At 45.6% G+C, this 12,789-nt stretch overlaps 1 protein-coding gene across 2 annotated transcripts in view; it reads right to left on the reverse strand.

The window, feature by feature from the left end:
- Nucleotides 1-10,505, reverse strand: part of POF1B (POF1B actin binding protein) — a 46,963-nt gene extending 36,458 nt beyond the window's left edge. For both annotated transcript variants that reach the window (XM_054996062.1, XM_054996060.1), the window contains exon 1: nt 9,873-10,505. In XM_054996062.1, coding sequence (XP_054852037.1) covers nt 9,873-10,406 — 534 coding nt within the window. In that variant the 5' untranslated portion in view covers nt 10,407-10,505. The remainder of the gene's footprint in view (nt 1-9,872) is intronic.
- Between the last annotated feature and the right edge of the window lie 2,284 nt (nt 10,506-12,789).

Here is a 12,789-nt window from a genome sequence, read left to right on the forward strand (position 1 = left end):
TGATTTTCTATTAATCCAACACATGGGTGGAGAGATTAGTGCTACCAAGGTGGGGAGGGGGGTTCTAAAGTTGGGAAGCATTTCAAGTTCTTAGGATACAGCGAAAGAGGAATTCCTACTTTATTTCCTTTCTTTCTTTCTTGTTCTGCTCTTCTGACCTATACGTCTTAAGTAGTAACTGAGAATATAAGGAAGAAAGTAAAAATTCAGGCCAGAGAAAGTTCTTAGGATACCACTATTTAGAGAGCTAAAAGTGGTTCAAATTCATAGGCACTACCAATAAAAGTTGAGGCATTCAAGATTTTTCCAGACCTCAGTTATTCTATATAGTGGAGCATACTGGAGATGTATAAACACAACCCATCACTTTAAGCAGGGCTTTTTTTCAGCTGGAACGCGGTGGAACAGAGTTCCAGAACCTCTTGAAAATGGTTACATGGCTGGTGGCCCCGCCTCCTGATCTCCAGACAGAGGGGAGTTTAGATTTCTCTCTGCTCTGCTCAGCGGCACGGAGGGCAATCTAAACTCCCCTCTGTCTGGAGATTAGGGGGTGGGGCCACAGGCCATGTGACCATTTTCTCCGAGGGCAACCCACTGAGTTCCACCACCTCTTTTGCCAGAAAAAAGCCCTGACTTTAAGGATGCACAGCGATGAAACATTATTTGAGGAGTGGAGCTCACGTGGAAGGACACTCACCAAATTCTACATCAGATACATAGCCTTCTTTCCAGAAACATGCAGAGAGGAAAGTGGTTCTACTTGTTGGTAACAGAAACCTGCAGTGCAGAGTGCTGATTGGCTAGTCCCTGTGCCCACTAATACACTTCACCTCTCCCTGGGGAACAGTTTTACAACTTAAAACAAAAAAACCCTTTTACCAAAAAAAAGGAGCAAATGAATGTTTACATGCACAAACAAACAAGAGACATTGTCGAAGGCTTTCACGGCCGGAGAACGATGGTTGTTGGGGGTTTTCCGGGCTGTATTGCCGTGGTCTTGGCATTGTAGTTCCTGACGTTTCGCCAGCAGCTGTGGCTGGCATCTTCAGAGGTGTAGCACCAAAAGACAGAGATCTCTCAGTGTCACAGTGTGGAAAAGATGTAGGTCATTTGTATCTACTCAGGAGGGGTGGGGTTGAGCTGAGTCATTCTGTAAGAGTTTCCCAGGGTGTGGAATGCTAATGGCGGGAGGCTTCACTGTATCCTGAGGAGGTTCTTTTGCATATGGATTGGTGCTTGATGTGCTAATCTTCTCTGCAGGGCTATTGTCGGGTGTGGAGTGTTTCGGGACACCAAAATACTGGACAACACTTCCAACTACTTTGTCAGACTGCACAGGGAAGCCATTGAAATTCACAAACATAAGCAAAACTTCAACAGGAAAGAAGAAACCTTAAGAATGAACAGAGCATGGGCTCCAGTTCTGAAAAACACCAGGCCAACAAAACACTCCACACCCGACAATAGCCCTGCAGAGAAGATTAGCACATCAAGCACCAATCCATATGCAAAAGAACCTCCTCAGGATACAGTGAAGCCTCCCGCCATTAGCATTCCACACCCTGGGAAACTCTTACAGAATGACTCAGCTCAACCCCACCCCTCCTGAGTAGATACAAATGACCTACATCTTTTCCACACTGTGACACTGAGAGATCTCTGTCTTTTGGTGCTACACCTCTGAAGATGCCAGCCACAGCTGCTGGCGAAACGTCAGGAACTACAATGCCAAGACCACGGCAATACAGCCCGGAAAACCCCCAACAACCATCAAACAAGAGACAGATTAAACACGGCAGACCGCTGGCCTGAAGCAGTAGTGGGAGCCATTCATGACTAAATTAGCAAGAGGATCCCCGCTCTAGGTATTCAAAACCACACGAAGTTCACTGGATTCACAGCCATTCTCTCTCAGCCTCACCTACCTCACAGGGCTGTTGTGAGGATAAAATCAGGCTAGGAAAACCATGCACAAAGCTCCTTGAAAACAGGGTGAAAGAAAAAAATGCACAATATAGAATCACGCCACATAGCATCAATGGTCAACCAGTTGTCATATACATCAGGAAGACAACATCTGCACCCCCACAGGAGATCAAAGCATGCTAACTCCTGCTTTTTACTTACATATGAACACATGATGCTGCCTTATACTGAGTCCCTCTTACTCAGAACCGTCTACCCTGACAGGGACCACCTCTGCAGGATTTCAGGTAGGGAGAAGACTTTCCCCAACCCACTTTCCACCTGAGATTATTTAGTACATATCAAGTGTGAGCTCTAGCACTCAGCCATGGCCCATCTGCAGCTGCCTGCAATGCAAGTGAATCCAGGCCAGCTACCCCCAGGCTACCCATTAGAGAGAGAACACTATACCTACCGCAATGCCACTCCACCTACCGCATTGCCTACCAGACAAAGGGCATTCATCTAAATGAGGCTAACGTACCAGGGAGTGCCATCTTCGTAACAGGCCATTCGTTCAACAAGGTAATTAAGGGTACATGTTGTCAACTGCTTTCAACTTTCTGAAAAAGTGGGATACAAAATGTTCTAAAAATAAATACCATTTGCAGCCTGACATCAGTTTGGGGGCCAGAACTGCCCGCACTAGACACCCCGAGCGATCTTCCTGCCTTGCTTAATAAATGGATTTTGATGTTAACTGTCGCAATGTGGAAACTACAAAGAAGAAGAAAAAGGGGGTGTGGGGGAAAGGCCCCACAAACTCAACCCAAACAAGCAGGGGAACAAAATAGAGGGGTTAAGTAACAACCTAAAAATATACTAGAAAGTATTTATTAGGAATGTGCGCAAATGCAGATTAAAAACAAGTTTAAAACATAAGGCCTGAATGGCAGGCTACATGTATTGTAGCCTGCCATTCAGGCCTTATGTTTTAAACTTGTTTTTAATCTGCATTTGTGCACATTCCTAATAAATACTTTCTAGTATATTTTTAGGTTGTTACTTAACCCCGCAACGTGGGAACTAAGCATGAGGAAACAGTCACCATCACAGAGGTGGGCATGCAAAATCAGTTCTGGAACCCAATCTAGCTAGTTCTAGATTGCAAAGGGGTGTGTGTCTGTGAGTACACCCAATGAGAAACTGTCAGATCAAAGAGCGGGTTTACAACCAAATTCCAGAAGAACAAGTTCTATGCTGCAAGAATATTTTTTAAAAATGCAGCAGCGCAAACGAGCCAGAGGTCTCGTTAAACCTGCCTGCACTCAAATTCCCCTTGTAAAATGCTCTTTGTGGGCACTGCACATTTACACATCATCATTAGGGGTGCTTTAAAATGAACCACTTTGTTGTTCACGTTTCACAGTAAAAAGAAACATTAAGTGGCACTAATTGATCCCGGATTAACACTTCTGAAACACTTTCAAGAGGCTTATTATATTTGCGCAGAGAGACATTTTATTACAGAAGCCAATGTAAAGGTTTCCATGCCTCCTCTCTCTCTGGACCACTGTGCTTCTACTGATTTGGCCCAAGAGGTCTGAAAAGACACCTTTTTCTCACTTATTAAACATTTGAACAGATACATCCTTTCCTCTGCAGCAGAGAATGGAAAATTCGTTTTCCTCTCCCATAGTCCATTCACTGTATTCTGTCTTCTCTTCTATCAAAAAGAACTATTTGCATAGGCAGACCCAGAAGGGAAGTGTTTGCAAATGAAGTGTTTGCACCTTGGACTTGCACTCTGTTTCTTCACCGTCCTTTCTGCTACTTTACAAACAGCAAAATCTGGTTTCCAACAGATAGGCGAGATTTTATTTAATGATTATCATTCACCGTGGCATTCAAAAATAAACTTTGGTGATCTAAGTTTTCAGAAGAATCCAGCAGCTTTCTAATAAAAGCCTGGCCTTTTCGGTTTATTGTTCCAATACCTTTGGCACTGTTGAAAAGATGCGGCCGAACTGCCTCTCCCCACACATTCCTCACATACCAATTCTGACTTCTAGAATCCGAAAAAGGTGACCTGTTGTTCTTTTTAAAACTGAAGAACACACTGTTAACCCCTCTGAGCTCTTACCCCTAACTGAAGTAAAGCCTAAGTACATATATGTATTTTATTTTAACCCTACTTTTCCTTCATGAAGCACAAGGCAGTGTAAATGTTTTCTCTCCCCCATTTTCTCCCCTCATGACAACCTTGTGAAGTAGGATAGACTGACAGGCAATGACTGATCCTTAGACATCTAATGAGCAAATCTGTTCAATTCATCCACTGTTACTGTAACCTAAAGAGCCAAAGCACCAGAGCCATTTTGAAAGCTTCTCTTCTTTCCCCTCAACTTTTTACCTTGATCTAATGACTCTTCAGAGGCACTACTTCAGGTGCCCCCGCCTTCTGCGATCAGGCAGGTAGCAACCTGGGAGAGGGCCTTCTCAGTCATGGCACCAAAACTCTGGCACTTTCCCCCAGGGACACTCATCTTTCCCCTTCTATTGCCACTTTCCTCCAGTATGTTAAGACTCGTCCCTCACCAAGGCATTCCCTCAATGAGCCCTCCTTCTTCCCAAAGTTTTAATTGTTTTTGTGTTGAATGTACTTTAACTCTGTTTTTAATTATGTGTTTTTGTTGGTTTTAATGGTGTTTAAGATGTGATTTTTATTATGTGTTTTTTTAATTTGTTAGCTGCTTTGGTGGCCCTTACGAGGGCACAAAGATGGGGTATAAATTTTGTAATAAATAAACACAAAATACGTATGTATTTTAAAAAATTCCACCTTGCACCAACAACTCTCACCAAGATGATTTCCAAAGTGGCTTACATAAGAGTAAAATCATCAATTAAAAACAAAACAGCAGTCAGGAACCCGCTAGCTGCAAAAAATCAACTATAAGATACTCAGTGCTCATTTAATGAAAAACAACTGGCAATACAGAACTAAGGGGAGGGAAACCTACACATATGCATTTGCAATATTATCCCCACTTCCACCCATGCCCAAGCAACAAAAGCTACTAAATTAACAAAAAGCTTGAGTGGTCAAAATAAAAATTGACGTGACATTCTAAAATTAGATAGGCTAGTCACAGGGAGGGAGTTCTAAAGTCATGTGCCCACCACCGAAAAGGCCCTGTCCCTGATGACCACACTCCTCACTTCTGAAGGAGGGATTCACAGAGTAGTGTATCTGCAGAAGATCTTGACTGATGGGCAGATTTGTATGTTAGCAAGCACTATAAAGCCAGTAAGAGCTTCAAAGGTAACAACCGGCACTTTGATTTGTGCCCAGAATCAAACAGCCAGCCAGGATTGCTCTTTTAATACTAGTAATGTATCTTGATGACAGCCCACGTTGTCCTAAACTTCCCCATTTCTCCCTCCTATTTGTTTATTCTGAATGCCTCTCCCTTCTCTCCCTCTGGCCTTAGTAAAACACTCTTTTGCTTTTGCTTTATTCAAAAAGCTTGCTGGTTGTTTTGAGTACTTTCAACACATGCCAAACATAAGGGAGCCCTTTTAACTTGTTTCAGGCCAACAACTAAGTCATTTCTTTTCTGCAGCAAGCTGTACTCTCCTTCGAGTTCTCGGCAAAGCCTCCTCCCCAAGCTGTGTCTGTACACTGAGCCGTGTGGTACCTTGGACTAAGGAGACTCTGGTTCGAATCATCGCTCAACTATTAAGTTCCCTGGGCATACAGAACAAAATTTGAATCTCGTGGCCCCTCAAAGACCAAGAACATTTTCCAGGGTATAAGCTTTTGAGAGTCAAAGCTCACTTCGTCAGATAACCAGGGTGTCCAGTTACTCTTCAAGTACGGCTCACAGAGGCGTAGGAAATAGGGAAGCCCCATATAAGTCACTCCAACCTCCTGAAGGAAGGGCAGGTCACAAAAGCAACAGATCAATGAGCAAACAAACCAGTGCAACTAGATTCTACACTTGTAAAATCATCACAGTATTTCCCCCTTCATTTAAAATAATAGGCGTGATTCCGATCAAGTTCTCCTGAACAAGCCACAATGAAATAGTTAGTGGTGCAAGCGCATTAATGTGTGCTCCTTTGGCCGATTGAAATCATTTCCTACAGGGCTTGTGCGGGAGCATTTCCCAACGGATTGTGCCCACTGTCACAATATTATCTTATCAGTCACCCAAACCGACACCTGCACACACTGTCGCACCTGTCGCCCTGTGTGGCTAAGCAGGAAATGGGTTTCACCCGCAAGCGAGTGTGTTGACTAGGACCTTTGGGACTCCTGCTTCCAGTGAGGCGAGTCATATCAAATATCACATCTATCCTTCCTCTTCCATAGACAGACCCAACATTGTTGTATTTTATTATGCACTGTAACTGAGACAGGATGATGTGAGAGCAATGAAAAGCAGGGCAGAAATGTTTTAATCAATAAAAAATAAAGCTTTGCAGTGCCAAGCTTATTTTATTTATTTATTTATTTATTTATTCACTTAAATTTATAGTCCGCCCTCCCCAACCAAGTGGGCTCAGGGCGGATCACAACATTTTAAAACACACTACACACTAAACTTGGTGTTTCCAAGAAAATACCCTGGCTCACAAATAAAAACCAGCAATAAACCTGGGGAGGGGGTACCATCCATTCCTAACGCTAGAACCTAGGAGGTGCCCTGCCGGATCAGAACCATAATCCATCTAGGCCTCCATCCTGTTCCACCCTAGAGGGCCAACGTGGTATCGAGGCCAAGGCCTTCTCCTGATGCTGCCTCATCATCACACTGCTATTCAGAGGTTCGCTGCCTCTGGAGCTTCCCTTTAGTCACCATGGCTAGTGGCCACGGATGGAAATCGCCTCCATGAATCGGTCTAATCCCCTTTTAAATCCACGTGCTTGCGGCCATCCTTACATCCACGGGCAGTGAATTCCACAATTTGATTCGTCACTCAGTAAAGAGGTATTTCCTTTTGTGCACCCGCAGTCCATTGCCAATTAACTTCATTGAGCGCCTGCAACTTTTAGTATTAAGGAAGCTCTAGTAGTATTATGGGAGAAGGAGGAAAAGTTCTCTCTGTCCACTCTCTCTGGGCCATGTACAATTTTATAAAGCTCTGTCATTTCCCCCCTTGTGTGTGTTATCTGCTGTCCAATCACCTCTGACTTAAGAGTGATCCAATGAATACAAGACCTCCACAATATCTTATCACATTCACAGACTTGCTCAGGTCTTGCAAACTGGAGGACGTGGCTTCCTTTTATCGAGTCAAGCCATCTCGTTTTAGGTCTTCCTCTTCTCCTACTGCCTTCTGCTTTTCCCAGCATTATTGTCTTTTCTAGAGTCTTGTCTTCTCATGAAGTGACCAAAGTACAATAGCTTCACTTTTGTCATTTTAACCTCTAGGGAGAATTCTGGCTTGATTTGATCCAGAACCCACTTATTTGTCTTTTGGCCTTCCGTGGTATCCGCAAAACTCTCCTCCAACACATTTCAAATGAGTCGTTTTCTTCTCCCTTCAGTTGTCTTTTTTCTACAGTGAAAAGTCCCAAGATCTTCAGCATCTCCCCACAGGAAAGGCACTACAATCCTTTACTCATCTTGGCTCCCCTTGGTTATTGATTCCAGTGGGGAATCCCTTAGAAAAGGATCAACACAGTCTGGTATGCACAGTACCCCCCTTCACGCACTGCCCTGACATATCCCAGACACAATGGGGCCAGACATGCTCAAAGATAATCAACCATTGAAAAGCCAGACTCGCAAGAAAGAGATTTTAAAAAATAACAAAGGTCAAATATCCTGTATGTTTTAGTCTTAAAAGTGAATCATCTTAATTATGCTTTAGGAAACGTATGTTCAACTCATGGACATGTCATACACAAAAATGCACACAAACCTCAATTTAAACATCACTTGCAAAAACGACTTCTTCCTCCCGTACACTAATGCCTGATAAAATGCAACAAGAAGCATGCCGTGGCCCCAAACCAGCACACTCCAGCTCACTGCTCATGCTGGCAACTCCAGGTGAATGAGACGGGCTCTAAAGCACTTCCATATACTAAAAATAAGCACTATTGGTGTGACGGTGTGACGAGGAAGCAGAAATCCCCACCCTGCTGTGCAAGCCTGCTGCATATCTTTGGGGCAGTCCCTCTTTCTCAGCCTGATCTACCTCAAATGGCTATTGCTGGGGTAAAATGAAAAGGGAGAAATGAAGAGTTACTCCCAGCTAAGCTTGGACTCCAACGGGCTTAGACTGGAGTAACTCTTCTTAGGATTTCACTATAAACCACTTAAGAGTTCCCACTGGGAAGAAAAAGGAGATCTGAATAACTCAATGAACAGAATAACAACTGTAACTTTAAAAAACCATTTGTTTGCTCAGTACTCCAAATACACAGTTCAGGTGGGAAATTCTCCCAGCTCTGCAAAAGGTATAAAATGACACATGCGGGCATTTAGTGGGTAAACATTAAGCAAATCCCTCACTTAGGAACGGCCAGAGACGGCAGAATTACAGAGACTGAGGACCGCCAGTGCTGGGGGTATGTCCTTCCTTATCAGGTGGTACTGTGTACTAGCTAAACAAATGTGTTTACAATCCCATAAGCTGCAACGGGCAGGGTGTCTTGAAAAACCAGCGCATATGATTCAACAAAGCCAAATTATATGTTATGCAGAAGTCCATGTTCCGATTGCTCATAATTTTTGTTTTGACTTTACTGAAGCTGTGAGGAAGCTTCAAATTTGACTGGCATAGTCACTCGGGGAGATGACATATTTAACTTCTTCCCCGACCCAAAACACATCCTGCGCTATTTTTCAGATCTAAATCCCACCCACCTCCCCAAACCCTGCAGCTGCTGTTAAGCCTGCAGGTGAATAATAGAGAGATCACAAGCTGCATTAAACTAATTTGAACCTTTACAACACAGGTAGGTGACTTTGGGAGAAAAGGCTAGGAACAAACTGACTTTGTAGCCATGCTCCCTCCTAACCAGGGGCTAGTGAGAGGCAATGCGTTAAGAGTGTTGGACTCAGATCTGGGAGACCCAGGTTCGAATCCCCACTCTACTATGGAAGCTCACTTGGTGACCTTGGGCCAGTCACACCCCCTCAGCCTAACCAACCTCACAGGATTGTTGTGAGGATAAAATGGAGGAGAGGAAAATGATGCAAGTTGCTTTAGAGCCCCATTGTGGAGGAAAGTAGAGTATAAATGAAATAATAACAATAACACCGTATGAACAATAAGCCCCTGGATGAAGTGGCTGGAATAGACCCGGAGCAAAGCAAGGAAGACACAAATGCTCATGGTCTGGTGGGTAGCAGCAAAGCCACAAACAGTGCAATCCTAAGCAGAATTCATTCCAGTAGCATCTTAAAGACCCAGGCGGGATATCCCAAGCAAGCCCAGTCTCATCAGATCTCATAAGCTAAGGAGGCCGGCCTTGGATCATAACTGGATAGGAGACACCTACAACAAAGTCCAGGGTTGCTATGCAGAGGCAAGCAACGGCAAAGCACCTGTTAGTCTCTTGCCTTGAAAACCCCAGCAGGGGTGGCCATGAGTTAGCTGTGACCTGCGGGCACTTTCCACCCCCAGCACCTGAAAATCCAACTAGATTTCCAGGGAACTCTTTGACTCTCGAATCCTCATTCCCTGGAAATCTTATTAGTCTTTTAAGGTGCCACTGGGCTTGAATCCGGCTCTTCTCCAGCAGACCAAGCCGGCCACCCCCCTGAAACTGCCCTAAGCAGAGTTACTCCAACTCAAGCCCCCTGACCTCGACGGCCTTAGGCTGGAGCAAGTCCGCTTCGGACTGCGCTGCAACTGCGCGTTCTCGGCAGGGCCCCGCGCGTTTCCTGCCGGGCCGGCAGCGACCCCGCGCGTCCCCAGGCGAGGCGAGGCGGGCCGCGGGCTACCTGCAGGGGCGGCTCGGTGCTCCAGATGACGTGCTGGTAGCCGGGGGTGGTCTCGGCCGGCGAGGGCGCCCGCGGCGAGCAGCAGTTGGGCGGCTCGAGGAGCTGGACGCGCTTCCCGCCGGGGCTGCTGTAGGTGCGGACGCGCTCGTAGACCACGCTGCCGCCGCCGCCGGGCTCCTGGTGCTGGTGCTGCTGCTCGGGGAAGGGCATGGGCAGCGGCGCCGGGCGGCTCTGGCGGGTGCGGGGCAGCACCGGGGCCGGGCTGGGCCGGGGCAGCAGCGGGGCCGGCTGGCAAGGCTGCTGCGGCGGCGCGCAGCTCTGGGGCGGCGGGTAGGGGCTGTACTGGGGCGGCGGCGGGCCGGGGGGCTCGAAGCAGGGCCGGCAGGAGGGCGGCGGCGGCGGGTAGCTGGGCATCTGCGGCGGCGGCGGGTAGCAGGGCATGGGCGGCGGCGGGCGGGGGAACTTCTGCTGCGGCTGCTGGGGCAGCGGCGGCGGCAGCGGCGTTTGCTGGACCTGTTGCTGGGCGCCGAACATGCTGGCGGAGCTGCGGGGAGGCTGGCGGGCGAGCGGCGCACTGGCCGGGCGGGCGCGCAGGGAGGAGGTTAGTAGGACCCGCCGCCCTCGCCGCCGGGCGGGGACACGCCTGCTGCGCCGCCGCGGCTCCCCAGGCCCAGCCAGCCGCGCCACTCAGCGCCAGCCCCGCCCCGGGCAGGGCGCCAGCCCGCCGGGAGGCGGAGGAGGAGCGCCGGAGCCGGCCCGGGAATGGGCAGCGCCGAGTGGGCAGCGCCCGGGACGCCAAGGCTTTCGCCCCGGCCGCGAGCGGCGCCGCCACGTCCTTTCCGCGCAGCCCTCTCGTTTGCGGCACTGGAGATCTCTTTCCAGAAAATGAGCGTTTTTCTACGCGCTTTCTTTAAAATACCTAACTAGAAACCTCTGAAATGTCAATAAAAACATTTCAAAGGGAAATGGGTTCTTTAGGGCGACCAACCAAAGAGCCTTTCTTTCGCCGAAATGCTTTTAAATTTGTCTTTTAATTTTTTTTAAAAAGTCAGTAAAAAGGATTCCAAGAAATGAAAAGGTATGCTTATATAACTTTCAAGACGTTTTGCAATTTTTTTAAAAGCACTTTTTTCTTCGTGGTTATTTTATATGTAACTTCATAAAATCACTACAGATCAACAATCTTTCTAGACAATCTTACAATTTATATAGATATATAGATAAACTTTTTCTTTCCTTGTGATCCACCCCCACCCCGCTCCCCAGCCTGCCCAGTTTTCAAAAATTGTTACAAGTAAATAAATAACAGAAATCCTAAGAACTTTTTTCTGGGCTTTAGCCCCACTGAATAAAGGCGAACTTACTTCTGAGGGCGAAGCTACAAGTGACGAATGACACTTGATCGGCAAGTGTATTTCTCCCTGTTCACTTGCGCTCCACTCAATCCACTTGCTGTTCAAGTGTCATTCGTCACTTGTAGCTTGGCCCTGAGTAGACCTGATTAGGATTGCCCCCTAAGCTGCTTTTATCAGCCCTGGCAAAGCCTCCCTTCGACCTACCCCTTCTTTCATTCTTTCTACCCACTCAGTTGCACCAGGCTGTAGTCCTATGCATAGTGACATAGAAATGAGTCCTATTAAATTCACAAAGCGCGTCTGTTCCTGCTGAAGAAGGCCAGCGCATTTGTGCAATTGTTCCTCTCTGGCACTGTTTCGTTCACCCATGGTCCTTCAGTATGGAGAGCACATAAGAAACATTTACATAAAACACAAATTTGGAGACAAAGATTCAATCCCATAATAAGAACATTACTTCTTTTCTTAATAATTTTTATTGGTATCAAAACAACTATTTACATGAAATACGTAAACTAATCTACAAATAAATTTTAGGCAATAATCCTTGTACAAAATATCAGGTACAAAAACAGGTAGTAGTACAGAAGAAGAGGAACAAGTTGTTTATCATAGGGAGTTTTCTAAAGATGACCTACGGATGCAATGTAACTTTACACTATGCTTCATGAACTGTCATAAGTTAAATATTTCACAAACAAAATTTTGATCAAAGAACACTGTAAGGCTATAATCTAAACACCTTAACCAGTAACTGCAGAATGGTAGTAGATATATATTCAATAATCGGGTCCCATTTTGTTGCAAAGTCCGTTTCTCTTGGGAAATGCTCCGCTCTGAAGATTGAGCCATAGATTTTTTCTTGTATATAGTGATCCAGAATCCTCATCATGCAATTATTGATTGATGGGATTCTCGGTGACTTCCAATTTTTAGCGATAAGAACATTACTTCTTGAGTGTCAAGCCAAGAGGTCTTCAATGGAAGAGCACCATGATTTTATCCTTATCTTTTCTTGTTTGTTTAAAATTGTGGCTCCAGAAAAATAAGATAAAAATCGTCTTTTTAGCAATTCAGCTTTGTCTTATAACATCGAACAACCAGATGCACCAGGGAGTCTTATGTACAGCATGATGAGAATATCATATTTTAGCATCACATCGTTAGAAGTATCACTTGGAATACCAAAAGTCTGTTGCTGCTGATATCCCATTGATCTGTTAACAATTTATCCAATCCTTTTTTAAATGCCTTAATAAACTTGCGGCTATATCACAGTTAGTAGCAATAAATTCAATTGATTAATTCATCTGAGTTGCAGAAAAGAGCAAAAGTCCAGTAGCCCCTACAAAATTTGTGGTAGGGTATCTGAAGAAGTGAGCTATGGCTCATGAAAGCTCATACCCTACCACAAATTGTGTTAGTCTTATAGAGGCTACTGGACTCTTGCTCTTTTGTACTGCTACAGACAGACTTAACACGGCTACCCATTTTGATCATCTGAGCTGCATTTAACACTTTATTATTACAGCTAAAAAAAAACCCTTCGCCTATTTATTTAG

Source organism: Eublepharis macularius, chromosome 13, assembly GCF_028583425.1.
Source record: "Eublepharis macularius isolate TG4126 chromosome 13, MPM_Emac_v1.0, whole genome shotgun sequence".
NCBI classification, from domain to species: Eukaryota; Metazoa; Chordata; class Lepidosauria; order Squamata; family Eublepharidae; genus Eublepharis; species Eublepharis macularius.